Raw genomic sequence first — 22,189 nt, 5'->3', positions numbered from 1 at the left:
TAACAACAGCAACATTTTTCTATATGTTTAAATTAACACAATGTTATATATTTTTTATATCTAAAAGGACAAGTTAATTTATAATTAGATTTATACTAGTTTAATGATAATTTTTTTAAATTCACCAAATCTTATACCTAAAATTTAGTTATTTTGAGAGGTGGAAATAATTGCTAAAAATGTAATTGAGAATTGAGTTTTCTATAATAATTTCATTTTTGAATTTTGTGTTTTTTATTGTATAGCTTTAATAAACTTTTGTCTGGAAGTTTTCTAAAGCTATTTTCTAATTTATTCTTTCAAATGCAACTTTTTATCTATAAGACTTGAAAGAATGTTAGTGTTGGCTTCTAAATTGCAATGGATGTCATTTGGTGAAAGTAAGTGTCAGGTATTAAGAAAGTAGTTTTTTAAACCTTTAATTTAAAATTTTATCAGGTATAAAAGCTGCACTTTAGCTGCAAAATAACTGGTAATTAAAAATTAAAGAGCTAATATTTGTGTATTATAATATTTTTGAATGCTATTTTATAAGGAGTATTAAAATTATTAAATACAAAATGTTAATTTCCACTTTAGGGCATATGATAGTTGGGGATTTGGATGCTTGATATGGGAGGTTTTTAATGGTCATCTTGGCAAAATTTCGTCTTTGAAGACTACAGGAAAAGTAAAAAGTTTCCTAATAAAATCTGTTGTTTAAAATTAATGCTTTTTTCATTTTGAAACTCATATTGCATCATATATTTTTCTCTTCGATATAGTTCTAATAATGCTTAAAATTTCAGATTCCTTCAACATTAACTCCATTCTACTGTGAACTTGTATGTGCAAATCCAAAATCACGACCAAGTTCCTCAACATTCCTGAAAAAAGTAATGAAAGGAAGTAGCTTCTTTAAAAATAAATTTGTTGAAACTATGCTGTTCCTAAGGGAAATACATGTAAGTAATTTGTTGTTCTGTTATGTGTGTTTTGAAAGAATGATTATTGAAATTTGAATTATGATATGCTTCTTTGTTGCATTTTATATAATTTCAGATAAAAGATAATGAAGAAAAAATAACCTTCTTTAACAATTTGTCCTCTTCATTGGACACATTTCCACAAGATATATGTTTGTACAAAGTTTTGCCGGAACTTATTAATGCTTTTGAATTTGGAAATGCAGGCTCTTCAGTTCTTTCACCTATGTTTAAGGTATTTTTATAATTTATATTCCTGTTTTTTATATAATATTGATTCATGAAATATGCTGGCTTGTCTGTAGATAAAAAATATTTTTAAAGTTTATAGCAGTTTGAAAATTAAAAAATTGCGCACACAAACCACAAATTTTATGAACGTTAAAAAGGGTGGGTGAGGAATAAGAAGGGGGGAAATTGTGAAAGGGTATATTGTGAACGCATAACGTATGCATAGCTACTAGTGTATTTTATCATTTTCTGCCTTGAGATAGACTGAAGTGTCTAAAACTCTAGTTTTTAGATAGAGTTTTACTTAAAAGTTATGCAAAATAAAGTTGCTGTTTACCTAATTTCAAGTTTTATACTGTCTTATTTCTCTTGCTGTTCGATTTTTTGCCGCCAACCAGAATTTTCCAGTTCCTTTCATTTCCTTATTTGAGCAGAATTTTTTTGCTTTTGGAATCCTGGAATTTATTATGAATATTGTTACAAAATGTACAGGCGGGGTAAGATGGCTTCCCCGCAAAGCAGTTTTAGGGTTGCCATAAAATGGCAAGGGAAGGCAGGGTTACCACATTTGGCGACAAAATTGGAGATATACCATGGATGGATGGAGACCATTCTGGAACAAATTCTTAACGGTTTAGCCCAGACTGTTCTCGAACACAAGCTGAAAGCTATATAAACCTTGGTGGTCTTGTGTGTGTGTGCCTCGCATAGAGTGTGAGAGAGTCAGCATCGATTGAGTGTGTCTCGTCTAGCGAGTCAATCCTGCGGAGTCGATCGAGTTGACAGCCGGGCAGCGAGTGCCGAGTGGGTCGTCGAGTGCACCGAAGGCGTCTGTTAGTGTATTGCGGTTAGTGTATCGTCGAGAGAGCGTGTTGAGCTCTGGGAACAACTGAACCGAAGAGTCGGGAGCTGTGCTCGTGTGTCGTCGAGTGCATCACGAGTTGTAGCTGGGAGAGTCTCGAGAGTACGTGGAGTTTCGAGAACGACCAAGCAGAGTCGGGAGCTGTACTCCGGAAAGCAGAGTCAGGTGCTTTCCAGGAAGCTTTTCTCCACCGTTATTGCCTGGCAGTGTGAAAGCTGTGTCACATATTGTTCCAGTGTGTTTATAGTAGTTCATCGACGACTGTAAAACGTGTTTTGGAGCTGTCCTGACAATACTGACTAATAAAGTGTGTTTCGATACTTCATCAAGTGTCGTCGTTATTCCCTCCGAATCTACGAACTCCATATGAACGTGTAGGAAAAAAATAACGTAACAACTGGTGTCAGCAGTACAGAGAAAAATGCAACAATATGAAATGTAATACTGCTTGCTACAAAAATTTTATGATGATTGCTGTGATTCTTTAATGTATAGATTAATTTGTCATAAAGTGATTACACTGATTACATTTATTTTTCTAATATTGCTGCCACATTATTACTGATTATTATCTCTATGTTTGTGAGTAAAAATTTAGTTTATAAATTATACAATTGCAATCTAAAATGCTCATGCAAATATGAATGGGTCACGTACTCATGCAAAATATGTTCATATGTTTATACATCACTCTGGGATAAAGCTTTTGTTGTAAATACACCAAAGTTCCTTAAATAGCAAAGATTTTAGAGAAGCGTAAATTCTATGTAGATTTGACGCTGCTTGGTAACTTGGCTTAACCCCTGAGAAATTCATGGAGCAGTTATTGTAAGAAACAGCTATGATCTTTTCTTACTTATACAGATACCCTGTAATACAGCATAATTAATTACGCCTTGAAACCATTTAAAAATTGAACATTTTAGGATTCCTTGAATATATCCAGAAAATTATTACAGTCTGAAACTTGATTCTCCCTTATTACATTTAAGTTTAGAAAAAAATTAACTAGCAGGTAAACAGATAATGCTGTCTTTAGGGGTGTACTTTCTAATTATCTGCATCCTCAGTTAAAAGCTGTGAAAAAGTACTGAAAAGGTAATGCATCAGGTTGCCAGAAAGTATTTTTATGGCAACCTATGATATCGTAAAAAAGGTATTTATGTGGCAGCCCAGGGATGTGCATAGCACACATGTGTTTGATTACACAGGGATTTCCTCTTTTGAAATTCAACAATCATTTTTCTGATTAGTTTTCTTTTAATGAAGTACATACTTTTGTCTCAACCACAATAGAATTGTGGAGTTTGACATCTTTTATTTTCATTACATTGGAGTGAGCATTGAAACTTCAACTGTGATTGTGAGATCATGGCTTAAGCACAATGCTGAGTTTGTGCAATTCTCTCTTTTTTAAGAGAAAATAAATTGCTGAATGCATGATGAGAACAGTAGTGGAAAAAAAAATGCAAAAGGATTTACTAAAAAAAGATAGGTGTTTTATTTTTTAATGAATGTAAAAAAAAATAGGTGTCACTGGATGCATTCTTGAAATAGATACAAAGATACCCAAAAAATGTTTCTTTCCAAAGACAGCAAGAAGTTTGCAATTTTTTAGTGTGGGTGCAGATGGTGAGAAACTAATGAATGTTTTTGTTGCTCCATTTGCATCTTGAATGAATTAAAAATGGCATGCCATAAAAGTGGTAGTAACTGACAGAAACTAATAAAATAACAAAAAAATTGATCAAGTTATTATGAGTATTAAAAGAAAGGTAGTTAAAAACAAGTTCAGATTCAACATTTATAATATTTATCCAGATGTTATGTAACTGTAATTTTGTATATTATGTAACTGTAATTTTGTAACAGTTACATAAGAGTAGCTAAGAAAATACCAATTTTACCCACTATTTCAAAACCCAAATAATTTAATACTTTTAAAATATATGAGAAAAATAAGTGAAAAAGAATATTTTTTCAAGCCTAGTAAGCCTTGCAGTCTCATCATTGTACAAACAAGAGTTATGAAATATTCATTTGTAGTTTTTTTTTTTTTTTTTTCCTCCTCCTTTTAAATCAGACCAGCATGTAGAAACTGAAACATTTTAGAGGGCTGTTCACTCTGACATTTAATATCTGAGCTAACAGAGACATCTTAACGTAGCTGACATCAGTTTTTCTTCAGTTGAAAAATCTGAATTTCATGTGTAATGGAACTAGTCTTCACATGCAGCGGACTCCGTTAGCTCAGATAAACCCTAGTGTGAATGGACATGCAGACTTTATAAATGTATGAGAAAAAAAGAGCTGATTTTGCTTGAAAAATTGTGATGTAAGGCATAATGTAGATTTATGTCATAAAGTAGTATCCTAGCCCATTCTTGGCAACTAATTAAGTAATCCTTCCACAACAGCAGTAAAGACTATCATTAGTACTGTATTCAGAATTAAGTCAACTATAGAATTTTTTACTTATGAGATATCTTGTTATGAAAAAACTATATAGGATCTTCAAAGTTTCTCAGTTTGTAATCATTTTTAACAGAAGGATTTTTAGTACAATAATAGAAGTATTGGTACTTTTTATAATCATTGCATTTCACTTATATAGCACATCATTTCAGCATTAAAGCCATACCGAATTTGCCAATATGGTTCATTTTTTTAGCCTCATATTGTTGAATTTTGGTTTCTTTCTTTCTCCATGCCTTTAGCTTGATATTAGATGAAACAAAATGACCAAACGTTTTTACATATGCCTAGCACGTAAGTACCAAAGCAATTTTTATGTGTTAGTTTTGATCGTCTTTCAGTTATCAACTTTAAAACAGAATGAAAACTGTGTCTTGAAATTATCATGCCAGAAGTTTATTAAAAAATATTATTTTGTAGTTGAAATTCTGTCTTTTGACATTGTAGGTGTACTGTAAAGTTTTTAATTTTATAGAAATTTTACATAGATATTTATATCTGACAAGAAAAGTGTAAGAACTGCAAATGAATATTCTGATGTTAAATCTGAAATCTTTAAACTTCCACACTTTATATGTACATTCCCCCCTAAATATTGAATAGTTTTATTTTTACAAGTGTAATTGCAATGAAACTCTTTTATATTTTGCAGTTAGGTAAGTTATTATCTGAAGAAGATTATCAGAAGAAAATTGTTCCATGTGTGGTTAAAATGTTTTCTTCGAAAGATAGAGCTACAAGAGTGAAACTGTTGCAGCAAGTTTGTAAATTCTTTTCTTTCATATTTAATTAAAAACTATGTTAGTTTTTCATATTTTTTAATTGTTTGAATTGCATTTTTTGTCACAAAAAACAAAAGTTATTTAAGTGTAAAATCATTTGTGATAATTTGTTATTGCTTAGGATAATTCAAATAGGCATTTTAGAGTTACTGTATATATCTGGTCCGATGCAGATTAAGTTTTATGTTATGTATTCTTTATCTTGCATACACATATACACACTGATGTTCAAAATGAAAAGAAAAGAAAAGAAACTTTAAAATAAATAAAGCATATTGAATTAAAATTGGAAAGTATGTGGTCAAATAATAATGCAGTAGGACTCAAAGTCTTATGAGTGTGCTTTATGGCCAAAGACCTTTTGCTTGTTTCCTGTTCTTTTCATGAGAAAAGTGAGCACATTTGGCATAATGCAAAGAATATCAGTCATGGTCCCGACTTCAGTAGTAAGTCTGTATTGAATGTAGATGCTTATTCTCTGTGCTCCTTTTTCTGGACTGAACTGGTACCTGGCATTTTCTTCTAATATCAGAAAAAGGGCAGCAGTGGTGTAATGGTTTGGATAGCAGTATGGTAGATAACCACAGGGTAATCCATGTGTTTGACAATAGTCTCTTGACTGCTCAGAAGTATACAAAAAAGATCTTAGAGCAGTGGTTTCCAAACTTTATTTTATCACGGCTCCCTTAAAAATATTTGATCGTATGGCACCTCTTCCATTTTATAAAATACTACAAACACAAAAATTTTTAGTACTAAAAAATTTATTAAGATTCACTCTTATACACAAGAAAAAATAAATAACAATATTTTATTATTGTCGCTTAATGAGATGGATGTGCTTGCCTATTAGCGCAAAGTTTGTCAAATCTTGGTGTCATTGATGAGATAACTACATGAAACTCCTTTTCTACGACCAAACGAGCACGATATTTTGATTTTACTGCAGGTAATGCAGAAAATCCTGTTTCGCATAAAAAAGATGTTGCGAACGGCAGCAATACTTTTAAAACTTTATTTGACAAAATGTTTATGTTCACTCTTAATATCTAGCCAAAATTGAAAAAGAGATGCATTCTGAAATTTTGGTTTTAAAGAAAGTATCACAAGATAGTTCAATCAAGTTTTCTTTTTCAATACTTGTTAATTCAAATTTGTCATCTTCTTCGTCGATAAATGGATTCTGTATCCACGCATATTTTGTAAAATCAAGATCATCAAAATAATTCAAAAAATGAATTAACAAACCATCTAAGTGTTCAAAAAATATATTTTTGTTTGCTTCTGTATTAACTTGGGCACATAAATTTAAAAGTGGAAACATGTCGAACCTATTTTTTCCTAAATTTGTCTTCCATATCTCCATTTTTTTAATGAATACTTTATCTTTTTGAATCAGTAACTGCATTTGGGGCCCTTGCATCAATTTATTCAAAACACTCAATTTTCCAAAAATTTCTGCCAAATAGGTAAGCTTAATAATAAAATTATCATCCCTAAGCATATTTGCATCCTCATTATGATTTTCTTCGAGAAAAATTGAAATTTCTTCTTTGAGTTCAAGTACCCTCTGAATCACTTTTGCACGAGATAGCCAACACACTTCACAATAATACAAAAGTGAGGTGTGATCTGCTTCCATATCTTCTCACAGCTTTGCAAATAACCTAACTTTTAATGGACTGTTTTTTATGTAGTTTACAACTTTTGTTACTTTTGTAAAAACGTAGTTAAGTTCCTCACTGATATTTTTTGATATGAGAGCTGTTCTGTGGAGCATGCAGAGCTTCCAGAGAACATCGGGTGTTTTCCCTTTAATTAGTGCTTGCAGGCCAGTTTGGTGTCCTGACATTGACTGTGCACCAACTGTACAAAGCCTAATGCAATTATTCCACAATATTCCGCTCTCATTGAAAAAATAGTCGATTATATTAAAAATTTCGCTGGATGTGTCTTTGCCAGGAATAGGTTTGCAAAATAATATATCTTCAATTATATTATTCTCTTCAACATATTGAACATATGCAATTAAATGTGCATCTTTAGCTACATCGGTTGCTTCGTCTACTTGTAAGGCAAATTTTGAAGTGCGCATCTGAGAAACTAATTGATCACAAAGATCGTCAGATATATCATCGATTTTTCTGACAACAGTGTTATCAGCAAGTGGTAGTTGTCGCCACTGTTTTGCATATGATTCACCAAACATTGTTTTGACCATATCAATAGCTGCTGGCAAAACTAATGTTTCTCCTATTGTGTGTGGTTTTTTACACTTCGCAATTCTGTATGATACTAAGTACGATGCTAGTAATGCATTTGATGGAACATGAACTGTTTTTTTGAACGTTTGCTTTTGTTTAGTGAACTCATCCAATTTTCTTTGAAAAAAAATTCTTGGGACTTGCCAACGTATTGAGAATGCATAGTTTCAATGTGGCATTTTAATTTTCCGGGTCTTATACTATCAGCAGCCAAAACTTTCGAACAAAATAAACACATTGATTTTTCCACATTAACTGTAATATTACTTGTAAATCGTCTTATTTATCATGATAAATAAGACGAATTGTATTTTCTTTTCTTGGGAGTTCTTCTTTCCTGATTCCTACTACGTGTACCAACATCAGATTCTTCATTATTAGAGGATATTCTCTTATAACCAGTCAAGAACTTATCCATTTCTCTAAAAATATTAGGATAATTAATTTATTGTTCTTAAAGAAATTAAACTTAGTTAAATTACTTACTATTGTGATCAGTGAGTAATTAGGTACGTCAAAATAAAATAAGAAACACAATCTAACACTGCTGAGCTAAACTGAAGTCGATAAGATATTGTCTCGATTTTTAGAGAGTTACTGGTTGGCCAAGCAGCATAGTAGTTAATATGTACCTATATGTTATGTATTGTATTAGCTGCACGTGCACCAAACCTGGCTAATATTCACGCCTTTCCTTAGACTAGTCCACGCCTCCGAGTTTGAAAAACTCTGTCTTAGAGCCATGCAGGGGTTCAGAGGTCTCCTTTTTATAAACATTTTTTTATTTATCTACACTAATACATACAGACCACCTGAGCGTACTTGATACACTTGGGAAAGCAATTTCAGTTTGCTAACTGTTTCTGAGATCCATCTAGAAACTAAGAACTGCTTTGGTCAGAAGTGGATGTGTCTGCCACAGACACTCATCAGCTTGCTCTAGAATAAGTGTATGATAACTTGCTCTGCAACCAGTGGGACTTTTAAAAGGGGACATGCTCTTCATTAGCTTTATTTCAGGGCATTATCTTGCCATGCCAGTTTTGGACGTTTCTGCTACTATGAGCCTTACTAATGAAAACGATTTAGGTGTTTTCATTATTGTATGCTTTATATTGCTGTCTTATATTACTCTGTATTCATATCAAATTTTGCTAAATTCTGTCTGGTATTTTTTGAGAAATTTGAAAAATGTTCTTATTTTCTTCATTTTAAGCATGAGTGTGCATTTGCTTTCATTTCTTAAATAATGGTTTAATATTATATAATAAATATTTTTCAGAGTCTTCATAAATTTCGTTAATAGTTTTATGTTACAAAATTCTATTAACCATTTTATTTTTTCAAAGGTACTTTTGCTCCTTTATATTTTCTTGTTATCTGTCTCTCTTTACTTTTATTGTTTTTTGTATAAACTGTTTTAATGATTTCATAACATTCACTTTTATACTTCACGAAAATTCATAGTTTTGTAACCTGAAAAATACATTATTCAAATATTTCAATGAACAAAAAAAGTTTTGTTACTTTTACATTTCTTTGTAATGTTTGGTTTATTGGAAGAAATGGTTAAAAATAAAAGATTAATGTTACAAAAATGAAAAATTTTAACTGTTAAGAAATTTGAACATTAACAGTTTAAGATGTGTGCTGTAAATAAATTAAAATCTAAAGCAGTAGTTCTCAACCTTTTTTGCTTCATGTACCCATTTCACCGTAGCTAGTGGATCATCCCCTCCCATTCCAAAACTTGAAATATACATATACTTTTTAGTATGTTTTATAAATAAATAAGGAAAAGTATAGAACATATTGATAAATACCAAAACTTGAATAAAAATTGTTTTTTATATTTATAAACTAAAATATTTCATAGATAAATAAAAGGCTGAACGCATCTTTCCCAGAAACTAGGAAATTCCCCGTGTTTGAGAACCCCTGATTTAGAGAGGCATATCAGTGTTTAGTTTGAAACTTTGTATTAGTGAATTGTTGCACTATTATCTTATATGTGTAACTCTGATTTACTTATCCAGCAGTTTATATATCAACAGAATAAAATAATATTTTGAATTGTTTTCTGGCATAATATGTTAGTTTTTGAACTTAGAATTCAGGATTTTTTAGGCCAATAATAATTAAAAATTATCAACTGATATTACTTTTTAGTTATTAATAATAAATAAAATTTAATAGAACAAGATATTAAATTGTATAACAATAGGATCCTCAATAAATAAAAGTTTAGCCTTAAATGCTATGAATTAAAAAAATTATCTAATATATGTATGGTAGCATGACAATTAAAGAAAATTTTGCGTGAAATTGTGCTTTTTGTGATAGTTTCTCAAAATTAACTTTTTATTCTTTTTAGGGCATTCCTATCTAGTAACACTGTTCATTATATAAGTTATTTTAATTTTTAGATTATATTTTGCTGTTTACGAATTACTTTTCTTTTAAAATTGTAAAATTATATAAAAAAGAATTTATTACATTAAAAGTATGTAACATTAACATTAAGAAGATAAAAAAAGTAACTATTTATATGCTCACATAAAGCTGAATTAAATAATAAGGTCACCAATGCTTCACTGCACTATACATAGGTGAACAATGATTTGCTTAGAATGTTTTTCACGAGAAATTGTTTATCCTCTAGCAAAATGAATGATTTAAGTTTTCTTGAAGAAAATTCAGAATTTTTAAAAATGTAACTTTTAAAATGTAAATTACAAATAAATGACAGAAGAAGAAAAAAATGTTACAGTAATTATATTTATGATATTTTAGATTTTGCAGAATTTTATTAATTATCTGAGATAAATAAAGAAATTTTAGGACATTTTATAATATTAAATTATAATGCAAGCCTTTGTTTCTTGGTGAATGAATTAGCTCCAGAAATATCAAGCTTAACATTTCAACTTCAAAAGTGAGGAAGGGGGGAGTGACATGGCCATTATAGTTACCACTCAAACTAGAAACACCATTCTCATTATAAACTAAAACTAAAGTATCATCTTTAAAAATAGATCAACTTGGTATAGATTTCACAAGGCCAAGATCATTTATGGGCTAATTTTAATTTGCTACTGGAGAGAAAAATATGTAAGAATATTTTAAGACAAACTAATTCTGAAAAACTGCCAAAATTTGCTCTTGAAGTAAAATACTTTTTTTTTAATTGAGACTGTTTATTATTTTTTGCCAAAGGTTAGGAAATCTGGTTAAATGTTATTTTATAAGCTATTTTAATTTTATTTCTATACTGAAAAAGTATGAAATACTTATTTTCTTTTAAAGTCAAAATAAAAATGTTTATTTTTAGGTTGAATTATTCATTGATCATATTCAACCTTCTGTTATAAACAATCAAATATTTCCAAATATTGCTCAAGGGTTCTTGGACACCAATCCTACCATTAGAGATCATACAATCAAGGTAAGTTTAATTCTGTTTATAATAATTAAGATACTTTTTTTAAAATTCTGGATTGTTTTCATACATGTGAGAGAGGTCCAGGTTGGCTGATATTTCCTTGATTTTTTAAAATGACTGAACATACATAGGTGAGTAGAAATACCTTCTTATTTTTCAGTGTGATCTCTCTGTCTATTAATGCACTTAGCATATGATTTCACTAGTGCTTGTTTCTCACCAGCAGTGCAGAAAAATTTCTTGGTATATTAGAGCCACAATCAGACTACTTCTTTCATCTTGTCATCAGTGCTGGAATGCTAGCATCTGCAGAAATATGTGAAAATCAATTAAAATATGCTAAATAGAGATGGACAAAACTGCTTCTTTAAGGGATCAGATCAGAACTGTTCAATCACTGAAGGGAATCGTTTTTTTTTAAGTGAATCAGTTCTTTTTAATCACTCACTAACAATGATCTTGATTAATGCACTTCGAACAAGCATGGATCAAGAGCAGTGTGCAAAGATGGGAGAAAAGGAGAAAGAATTGTACAAGGGGTAAGAATCGCTGGAATCAACTCAACCACTCACTCCATGGACTGATTTCTTTCAACTGTACTTTTGAGATCTTTTGAGTTCTAGAATAAAGAAAAAAGGCTAAAAGTTAAAAAAATAATGAAAACTAAATTTGCTTTTGTTAAATATTACATTATTTTATTACTATAATTGATGTTGTGTTGCTACTACAAAGCACAGTGTAAAAATTAATTTTTAGATTGGGGCAGATCCCAAAGAACAGAAAATTGCCTACTGATAATACTGGCATTTTCCTATCTTTTTACGTAATTTGACAAAATTTTGCCAAATATCACTCGAGGTTCTTCTGTTTGGTAGGGGCCACATTTTCTTCTGCAACCTTGAAAAAATACATTAGATGGAAAACTTTATGTCAATAAATATATACTAATTTTAAAGAAGATTAAAGAGAAATTCGCATCTCTTGATTACAAAATGTTAGTAAATAAATAAAATTGTAATTTATTTATTTACATAAATGTTACAGTAATATTATATAAAAAAAAGTTATACATAGCTATACTGTGACACAGTATTCAAAGAACCAAAATGGAACTCAAAGGAACAACTTCAAGGAATCGAAAAGAGCAAATAATCAAGACTCCACAGGAACCAGATTTGAAAGAGTGAATAATGAAGAGTCCGTTGGAATCAGATCCAATTACTTCTCCAAATAGTGTTGGATGACCGGAGCACTGACACCTGAGAATCCGAGGAAGTAGTTCCTATAATATGTGTACTTTAAACAGATACTTGCAGTGCCAGATGAGAGGGAAAAAAAAAAAAAAAACATCCATTTGCAAACAGGGGCGATCAATTTTGCTGGAATGCGTCATTTTATTTAATGTTTTGTTTTTAAATACTAGATGGAACACAAGCAAGCTAAAAGCACACATATATACATGCATAACACACATAAAAAATAGGTCAGAGATGTTTCCGGTAAATAATAAAGGAAAAACTGCTAATGTTTATATTAAGAGGCATCAGTTTTTTGGCATGCTTCCCAACAGCTCTCGGTGAACTGTTAAAGAACTGCTATTCCATTTTCACCACTGAAGCACTGATCATTCATTTAGTCAAGTGAATTGGTTCATTAGTTGGTTCCAGAGCAGATCTTTTTTTTATCTCTAATGCTGGATTATAAAGGGTGCATGATAGTAACTCTCAGTCAGCATTCCTGTAAATTTGGGCTTAGGCATGCATTATCTTGTAGAAATAGAATACCTTTAGTGATCGCACCAAGTATTTTTCTCTTTCTCTTAAGAGCATTATGTACAACTTTGAGAATCTGTTGTCTATATGCATTGTACCACTATTTCCAAAAAAGTACTATCTGACTTTGTCTGCGGATGCATATGCTCATATTTTTTCGGAAGTTTTGCTTCCCTTACTTCAGTGCATGTTTTGATTCTGAGGTTAAATATTGTACCCATGCTTCTTTGTTTCAGATAGTCCGGCTTTGCCTTTCATTTCAACCTTCCAAGTGGCCAAGCTGCATATATACATTCAAAAATATTCAATATATTAATACTTCATAAACATGCATCTTGAATTAAGTCCAGATAGTTAAGAGTGGTATATGGATTAGAAGAAAAGGAGTCTATATATAATGGGAGAGTTATTTTGGAATTAAAATAAAAAGATACCATTTATTCAGGGTCATTTTGGGAAATTTAAGGTTTTGAAAACAAACCCATATTTGCTTGATGGGTTAAAATAATCTAGCTCATTGCAAATTTGTAGTTTGTCCTGCTGTTTGAAAGCAGACTGATCTATTGGTATCCCAATGTACATTAAACTTCTGAAATAAAATAATATAATTTTCTAAAATAATTCATTCATATTTTCCACCACAACATAGCAGCTTGTTATGCATAGACTTTCATAGACTACTGATTTGATGAATAGAAACAATGATTTGGACTCCAAGCTTTTTAACTGGAAGCATCTTACCATAGTCATCTTTAAATCATTTGCATTATTCTATTGTATTACTACAACAAAACTTTTCAGTATGATATTGTAAATTTCACTCAGATTTTTAAGCCTTCAATCTGAAGAAATGTATAAACATGTTTGGACCATGTTTGGACTTACAAATAAGGAGGTCATCTAATTTAGTAAGTGGTTTGTATTGCCCCATGACATTAGAGCATCATGTGGTAATGGAACATTTTTTTTTTTTTTTTTTCTGAGCATGACTTGTTGTCTAGGATCCCTATATATGCTAGTGAGACAAGAAGTCCTAGTTTGACAAACTTTCTTCATGTATTCTGCTATGTTATATTGTTAATATTATTATTATTTTTTTTTTTTTTCTTTTAGTGTATGTTGTACTTAGCTCCAAAACTGAACTATCAAAATTTAAATGAAGAAATGCTGAAACATTTTGCACGGCTGCAGTCTAAAGATGAACAGGTATAGAAAAATTTCATTTTATGATAACATTCAGTTATCTTTATGTAGCATTTTTCCTTCAGCATTAATTTTTCTGTACTTTTGGTGCTTATCAGTTGGCTGAGTAGCTATTAGAAATACAGAACAATTTAAGCAGCTAGTTTGACTCTCATTTTACTTTATTTGGGTGGATTGAAAAAGGAATATGGGCTGTGTTTAATCTGTAGTTCATTCTCTGTATTGGAATAAGCTGGCTTCATGGCTATTTTTGTATTTTCACTAATGCAACCAGCCATTCTGCCTTCAGCGTAGGTGAAGCTAGGGGGTTTACTCTTCAGTTCATTTCTCAATGACAGAATGGTCTGGATATATGTCTGAAAGTTAAATATGGGAAATATTTTCTCTATAAAATTCATCACTGTCTGGCTTCCGGAAACAGATAATTCTCCCTAAGGGGTATATTATAATTATATTATCCTATGCTTCCTTTTACATTATCCTTACTTTTTCCTTATCACTTTTGAAAATTAAATTTTTTGACTCTTTTCCAGATGTTGATGTTACATTACTAAATTTGTATTAATTTTTTTTGGTAATCATTTAATAGGATACTCTGTATTTACTAGTTTAGAATATGCTTTTATCTATTGCTTGTATATTTTGTTTCTCATTTTCCCAAGTCAATGCTTGTGACATGTTTATTGTGTAAAAATTCATACAAAATTTAAAAAAAAGTCCATTCTGAATAAAATGCCAATAATAATATTTTGCTCTTTCCAGACATAATATGCAAGGTGTCCCAGAATAAAATTGCCAAAATAAAGTTGTGAGGAATGCATTTTATGGTCGAAGTTAGGTAAAAAGTGTCCTGTGAATGTCTAGTAAGGCAAGCAGTTTATGAATTACAGTCAAAAGTCTTTAATCCAGACTCGGCAGGACTTCGGCGATTCTAGATTATCGTTTTTTCCGGATTATAGATCATCAGTTTAAATCTGGTAAGATGGCATGCAGAAATTATAAAATTTAAAATATGAAACCGTAATTTATGAAATAAAGAGCAATTATGATCTAAAGGGTATCAAAATTTACAAAAAAAAGCTTAATATTTATTTGTTTACTTTATTAAACATTTCTTTCAATGCGTGCATGCGTAAAGCATATATTAGGCATAGTCAAAATTAGAAAATTGCAACCAGAAAACTATTTGATGTGTATTTGTGATATTGCTGGGCTCTGCCAGGCAGCTGATTGGCTCACTGCAGCCAGATACATGACATATAATGATGAGGAATTTGATTTAAACCATATCAAAGACGGAGTACATCGAGATGAAATACTACATTTAGTAAGGAATTATAAGCCGAATAAAAAAATAAAAAAATAAAAAAAAAACTGCCCTGAAGATAAGGATAGTGCTGACAGATCAACTTCCAGTTCATTGCGCGTCGCGACGTCCCCCCCCCCCACCGCAGAGCAGCGTGAAATTGATAAACGGATGTCGGAATGGTTAGAGAAACAAAGGATATGCCTTTATCCATTTTTTGCAGCAATTCCACTTTTTGTTTGATCTACATCAAAACATACTTTCACTTTGTAGATTCTTTGGCAACTCCAGAATCGGAAATTCTTTTTGACATAATCGAAAGTTCAAGCTTACTTTTATAAAATTGCTCTAACAGTCTGTAAAAAATAATAAGCCAGATCCAATTCGAAGATTAAGGAACAACGCAATCTGCAACATTAACTGAAATAGATAATTAGATAATTTTAGTTTAGCTTATACCGTCCGTTATACATTAAATGTGCATGCGTAAACGCATAATGCATTTACGCATGCGCAGAAAGTTTGTAGCTTTGAGGTCCGGATTATAGATCATTCTGGATTATGGACATCCAGATTAAAGACTTTTGACTGTACAATGCATTGATGATCAGTAACAAGAAGATGCAGATATTAGTTATTTCTATATCTTTGTATCAGTAAAAATCCTGTAATGAATTTGGTTTCCTCCCCCCCCCATCATGAATTTGGCAGCTTAATAAGGACACTGATCAATGAATTTGAGGACTCCACCTAGCCTGCTTCTTCTTTGATATTCAGTGTCTTCTATCTCATGAACTTCGTGTTTTTTACTGTATGTTTAAAAAACATTTTTTTTTTTTTTACTTATCTTTGGCCACAGAATACACTGCCAATGTTTGGCAACTTGATTTTGGAATGTCCTGTATATCTTATTTGGATATTGATATGAAATATGAATTAAAAATATGCTTTTAATGAATTTTTATGAAGCTGAAATTCGTTAAATGTGTAATATTTGAGTTTTATTAATATCAGGAATTAATGTATGTGATTATATATTTTTAGTTGTATGACTTGTTTTATTACCGTGAATTGAGAGAGAAACTAAAATATAAAGCAAAGTAGTGTATAATATTTAACAGATATGAAATTGTATTCATTATATCATGCGATGAGCTTTTATGCATTTTTTTTTTAAATAAAAATAGATTTACATAATGTATTTAATGGTACAATATTTTTATTCTTTAATTTTCATAGGGAGGAATAAGAACAAACACGACTGTATGCCTTGGAAAAATAGCGTCTTATTTACATCCTCAAGTAAGATGTTTTATTTTTTTTATTTTTCTCTGGATACTTGCAACTGTTTAAAATATTTGTATTTTTATTTGTTGTTATTATTATTTACCTTTTTTAAGTGTTAGAAAAAGTATGTTACATGTTAATGGTTATTTAATGTGTTAATGGAGAATGTTTGGCTAACTTTTCTGGTAATTTTATACCTATTAGTTTTTTTTTTTTTTTTTTTTTTTTTTTTTTTTTTTTTTTTAAATTTCGGGTGGAAAATATTTTGCAATTGCTTCTGAAATATCTTTGCAGTTCCCCCCCCAGAAACTTCACTAAATTTAACCTCAAAAGGTGCTTTGCTGTAGCGCTGTATTTCTTGTTCTGCCATTTTGAAGAGCCTCCTGTTTGCTCAATATTTTACATATGAACCTCCAGAAAAAGCGAATTTGAACATTAACAGTTCAGAATCACCTTCATTGTTTAATAGATCTCATAGATCCATGATTGAACTATAAACTCCGAAAAAAAAAAACATCGTTCTTAAAACTTAACAATCTTAAACTACGGTTGTAGTACCTATTAATTTGTATTATCAGCCAAAGTCTGCAATTCATTCTTTTTTTTGGCAAATTTTGGTTTTTCTTCCTCCATTAAAATGTAAGTACATGTAAAAATATATTTTTAAACCTATTGTTATTTCTTTTAATATTAAAAATTAGCTCTTAGTAGTGAAAAATAATTTTTTCATTAATTATATGCATAGTTTGTAAGTTTTCTCATGTATAAATTTTCTATTATATGGAGAATTAAGAAATACAGCAATAATTTCCGCTGTTAAAAATTTCTTTGGTTTGTATACACCAAAGTGCCAAAATGTTATGACTTCCTACTCAATGTATTCCACTACCTTTGTCCTGCAAAACACTTACAATTTGCTTTGGCATGGATGCCACGAGTTCTTGGTAGATGACTGGAGGCAGGTTGTACCAAATATCTAAGCAGGAGTTCGCAAAGTCGAAATATTCCAACATGGTGTTGTTTGAGCTCTGACCTGTCACGCCATGGCTTCCAAAATGTTCATGACTATCAGGTTAAGATCCGGCAATTTGGTTGGCCAGGACATTTATTGGAATTCCTTCTCATGCACTTCAAACTACTGCAACACAGTTTGAGCTGTGTGACATGGGTCATTGTCCTGCTGGAAGATTCCATTTCTAATCTGGAAGACAGACGTCATTTAAGGGCGCATCTGATCAGCAGTTATGTTCAGATAGTCTGCAGGTTTCATGGTTTGTTATACCACAACTAAGTGTCTCAGAGCCACTCAACTAGAACATCCTCCAAAGAATAATACTGCTACTTCCAACCTGTGTATGACCTGCTGTATAGGCGGAGGACTGTTTACATGGAAGATATCATACCCTGATATGACCATCAATATGTTGAATGAGAAATCGTGATTCATCCAACGAAGCAACTGTCTTTCTCTTATCCATGATCCGGTCTTGATGCTCCTGGGCCCACTGTAGGTGTAGTTAATAATGACGTTTGATCAACAGAGGCACATGAGTGGGATGTTTGCTGCACAGTCCAATATCCAACAATGTCCACTGAATTGTGTGTTTCAAAATTCTTGCACTTGAGCCTACATTGTATTGTGCTGTCAGCTGAGCCACTGTCTGGCTCATTTTGCTGTACCAAGTGGGACAGTATGCAACGTCCTTTTTCTTTGACTGACAGTGGCAGATCATAAACTGACCTACCAGTCATGCAGTTTCGGAGAAACTCATTCCGAGTCTTCGGCCTATTGCAGTCTGAACTCTATTAAAGTCGCTTAGATCAGCAGCCTTTCTCATTACTCGCAAAAGTAAGTGCAAGAATGAATTCTTACCTTCTCCAGCAGCATACCATTCCCTCTTAATCGTGTGCCCTTCTCATCATCCAGGTGAGTTCATGGAAAATATAGGGATGGTCATAATGTTTTGGCTCATCAGTATATATGTATGCACACAGAAAGTCACACTCTGAAGAGGTGGTTTTTTTTTTTTCCCTCTTTCCTCCCAGTTTTTCAAAATGTATTCAACGTAATAAACATTGTTGGCAGTTAATAATGCCTAAGATTTTTCATCTAATTTCAGTATTATAAAAATATATTGTTTCATACAACATAAATTATTATTTAAAAAGCTGTTAGCTTCTCAATCTGTGCTATTTTAGGGTCAGTTGTAGAATTCCTCTTTGTTTTCAATGTCATTTGCATTCAAAATTAAATAAAATGGTTGGGGTGAAATTTTTATAGTAAGCTGTAGATTGATATCTTTTATATATATTTCTTTTTTTTTTTTTTTTTTTAATTCTGCTGAAAGAGTAATTGATATACTTTTTTTTTTAAAATGGGGTTTTTCTGTGTATACAATAAAATATTAAAAAAATAATGCAAAAACAAATCCTGGATCTTTTCAGATTGAAATTATTTTTGAGTTGAGTTTTATTTATTTATTTTTCAATATTAAACATTTCGCCAGTTAGTAGAAGCAGCTATTATAATCTTATGATTTCTTCTTCCAATATTGCAGTTTCTTTTTATTATTTAGAAATGTTAGAAATTTAGATTGAATTTAGAAATTAATAGAAATGTTAAAAATTTAGATTGACAAACCATTAGCTTTCCCTGTACATCAAGAATGTGTACAATTTAAAAAGCATAATTTCCTTTGAGATATTAAATTGTAATTTAAGAATTTCTTAATGAGTGTCTTTACTCCAAGTATTTAGTATTGGAAACATATGCATTTCGCATAGAACGCTATAAATTTCCAAGATGGTCAAAATAGTTTATGAGAGTTGAACACTTAATGCCATTTTGATTTACATTTCAAGCACTTTCTATTATGTACCATAACATAGTTTGAAATTAGTATTAATCACAACCTCTAGTAGAGTCTAAATCATTCTTAATATTGAGAAAGCCATATCATTGAATAAGAAAAATTTAAATCTAGAGGAATATCACAGAAGTTTAACATTGTGTTTGAATGATGAAACCTTTTCGTACGTCACAGTCTTTAGACAATGCATACATTTTAAACTGAGAAACAATTGCCTGGAAGATCAACCTCATCAAGGTTGTCTATCAGTCTCAACCATAACCCCCCCCCCAAAAAAAATATCTTTGAGAAATGTCATGACTGAAAATCATCATATTACTTATTTGCAGATTGAGTTTTTAGGTGGATGACCCCTCATCTCACATATAAAAACATAGAATAAAGTCTAGTGGTTCACACTGATATTGAATAAAATTTTAATAATGATAAAAGTAAAAATGTTTCAGAAATTGGTACTGGGCATTAAAATATGATTATATAATTTTCTTATTGACCAAATCTGTGTTACATCGACCAGTGCTTTTTCTGAAAAGCATCTACTAGCTATACTTATCATGCTGACTATTACTTTAGCAGAGCAATTAGTCTTGTAGCCTATTCACATTTAAAAACTGTCAGCAGTTGACTCACTGCATTTGAGTGTACTGAATATTCAATAAGTTTGAAGCAAAGTAATGTCTGTTACTTTCTTCATTTCTTACACATTTCTCCTCAGTTTCAATCCATTAACTATCAAATTCCAGCAGGGGGAAAGGGAGTTTCATCACAGTTTTCAAACCATTCTTGAAATTAACATCATCATTGTAAAATGAAACACATATGTACTGTGGCAGCTTTTGAAACAAAAAGATGAAAAATTAGACCCAGATCTGGTGAATGGAGTGAATAAGGAAAGAGCCGAATTGTACATTATGAAATAGCCATCTGAAGTCAGAGCTTTTTGTTCTGAAACATTTCCAAGCAAAAGAAAAACTTTTCTACCTAGTTTGCCATGACATTTTACCTGTATGGCTTGTTGGAGTTGAGTCAGCACTGTTTTGAGGGTATTATGTGCCCTATTATTAATAAGTAGTGGTTCCTTCTCGTAGGAAAAAAATGCCTAGAATTTTTCTAGTAGATTTATACTTCCTGAATTTTTTAGATTAGGAAAATTTATTGCTTATGTTTATGCTGTATTCTTTTTCTTTGTTTCAGGGTCACAGTGGTAAAGGAATGCTTTATCTTCTGTCACTAATCATGACTAAAATTTTTACTGCCACTGAGAAATTCTGCAGAATATTTAACCTAACATTTCTTTATTTTAGGTATCTTTCTGGCACAGATGCTCAACATCCTTATTTTTATGTAGAACTTTTTACTGTTGGATTAGTACTGATTACCATTTTTGTATCAGTCTAAGAAACTCTCTCTCATTCCTCTGCTTTAATGCACAATTAGTGTTATGGGATCATCATGTGATGCTGTATTTTGTCTAAACAGCCTGTATGTTAATACAAAATTATGCCATATCCTTTCTCAATCATATAGGAAGATCCTGAATAACTACAGACTGCAACCATGCATTTATGAATATTTGCCAGTGCTTTTATATTAAGAACTAAATTACTGAACAGGGCTTGATATTTTTAATATAAGCAATCAGTGAAAAAAAAACAGGTAGCATTTGCTGCATTTGATTTCTTTTTTATACATCTAAAGGATGTTGGAATAATTGTATTATGATTTGTCGCCCTGCATATATTGTATTATCATAGTAAGTGTTAAACACCTCTCATCCTTGCCTTATTCTCTTGATTTGGACTCAAAGATTATGTTTTGTTTCCTTGGGTGAAAGAAGAATCTGATGTAAAGGAGTTTTTAATTACCTGGGTAAAATCGTAGTAGTTTTTAGGGCAAATTCTGGAAAGCATCAGATAAGACCAGCACTTTAATTTGTTTTAAAAATAACCAAATTTGTTATGATATTCAATGCATGATAGCATGCACAAAGTGTTCAGTGAATATTTCAGAAAGGTAGAATAATTTATTCATTACATTCATAAATGTTTTGAAACGTCTTGGTTGTCCTTTATAACACTATCATGTTATTTGTTCATATTGTGTGAACTATTATTAAATGAGTTTTATATAATTTTAATGTGTAGCATTTTTAACAAATGTCATATCTTTTGTTTAGAAACTTTTTCTAATCCCCCCCCAGTTTTTTTATATTGGATTTTTTTCCCCCTTTTACAGACAAGGAAAAAAGTTTTGATTAGTGCTTTTTTGAGAGCTCTAAGAGATCCATTTCCTCCTGCTAGGACTGCAGCAATTTTAGCACTTTCTGCAACAGAACATTACTATAGTATTAATGATTGTGCAACAAAAGTTTTGCCAGCTTTGTGCCACTTTACCGTAGATTCAGAAAAAAGTATAAGGGATCATGTAAGTTGCTTTTTAAATTATATTTTTAGTAACAGAGATACATAATTTCAAAACTGACTTTTTATCCATGTCACTTTTATGGTCAATTTATATTTTAAATTGTTGCCTTCAAATGTTTTTTGCCATATATATATATAGTAGTAGGTAGGAACATTGCAGCGAATTTGCTAAAAAGTTACCAGGAGCTGCAGCTCCACGAAATATTGTAACACAGTACTACATAAATAATAAGAAATTTGTCTGGAATAACTGGAAAAAACTGTAAATATGCTATAAAACTGCCAAATTTAGTGCTGGAAGACTTGC

The 22,189-nt window shown here is 31.1% G+C and overlaps 1 protein-coding gene across 2 annotated transcripts in view; it reads left to right on the top strand.

Moving 5' to 3' along the window:
- yata (N-terminal kinase-like protein yata) overlaps positions 1 to 22,189 on the top strand; it is a 100,874-nt gene that overhangs the window by 32,233 nt on the left and 46,452 nt on the right. For both annotated transcript variants that reach the window (XM_085827653.1, XM_085827654.1), the window contains exons 6-13: positions 580 to 670; positions 789 to 944; positions 1,042 to 1,200; positions 5,186 to 5,293; positions 10,911 to 11,024; positions 13,907 to 13,999; positions 16,542 to 16,604; positions 21,695 to 21,883. In XM_085827653.1, coding sequence (XP_085683779.1) covers positions 580 to 670; positions 789 to 944; positions 1,042 to 1,200; positions 5,186 to 5,293; positions 10,911 to 11,024; positions 13,907 to 13,999; positions 16,542 to 16,604; positions 21,695 to 21,883 — 973 coding nt within the window. The remainder of the gene's footprint in view (positions 1 to 579; positions 671 to 788; positions 945 to 1,041; positions 1,201 to 5,185; positions 5,294 to 10,910; positions 11,025 to 13,906; positions 14,000 to 16,541; positions 16,605 to 21,694; positions 21,884 to 22,189) is intronic.

Source organism: Stegodyphus dumicola, chromosome 12 (genome assembly GCF_044657685.1).
Source record: "Stegodyphus dumicola isolate Sdum_Otavi_A_Nest chromosome 12, ASM4465768v1".
Lineage (NCBI taxonomy): Eukaryota > Metazoa > Arthropoda > Arachnida > Araneae > Eresidae > Stegodyphus > Stegodyphus dumicola.
This window is presented reverse-complemented; position numbering and strand designations above follow the sequence as displayed.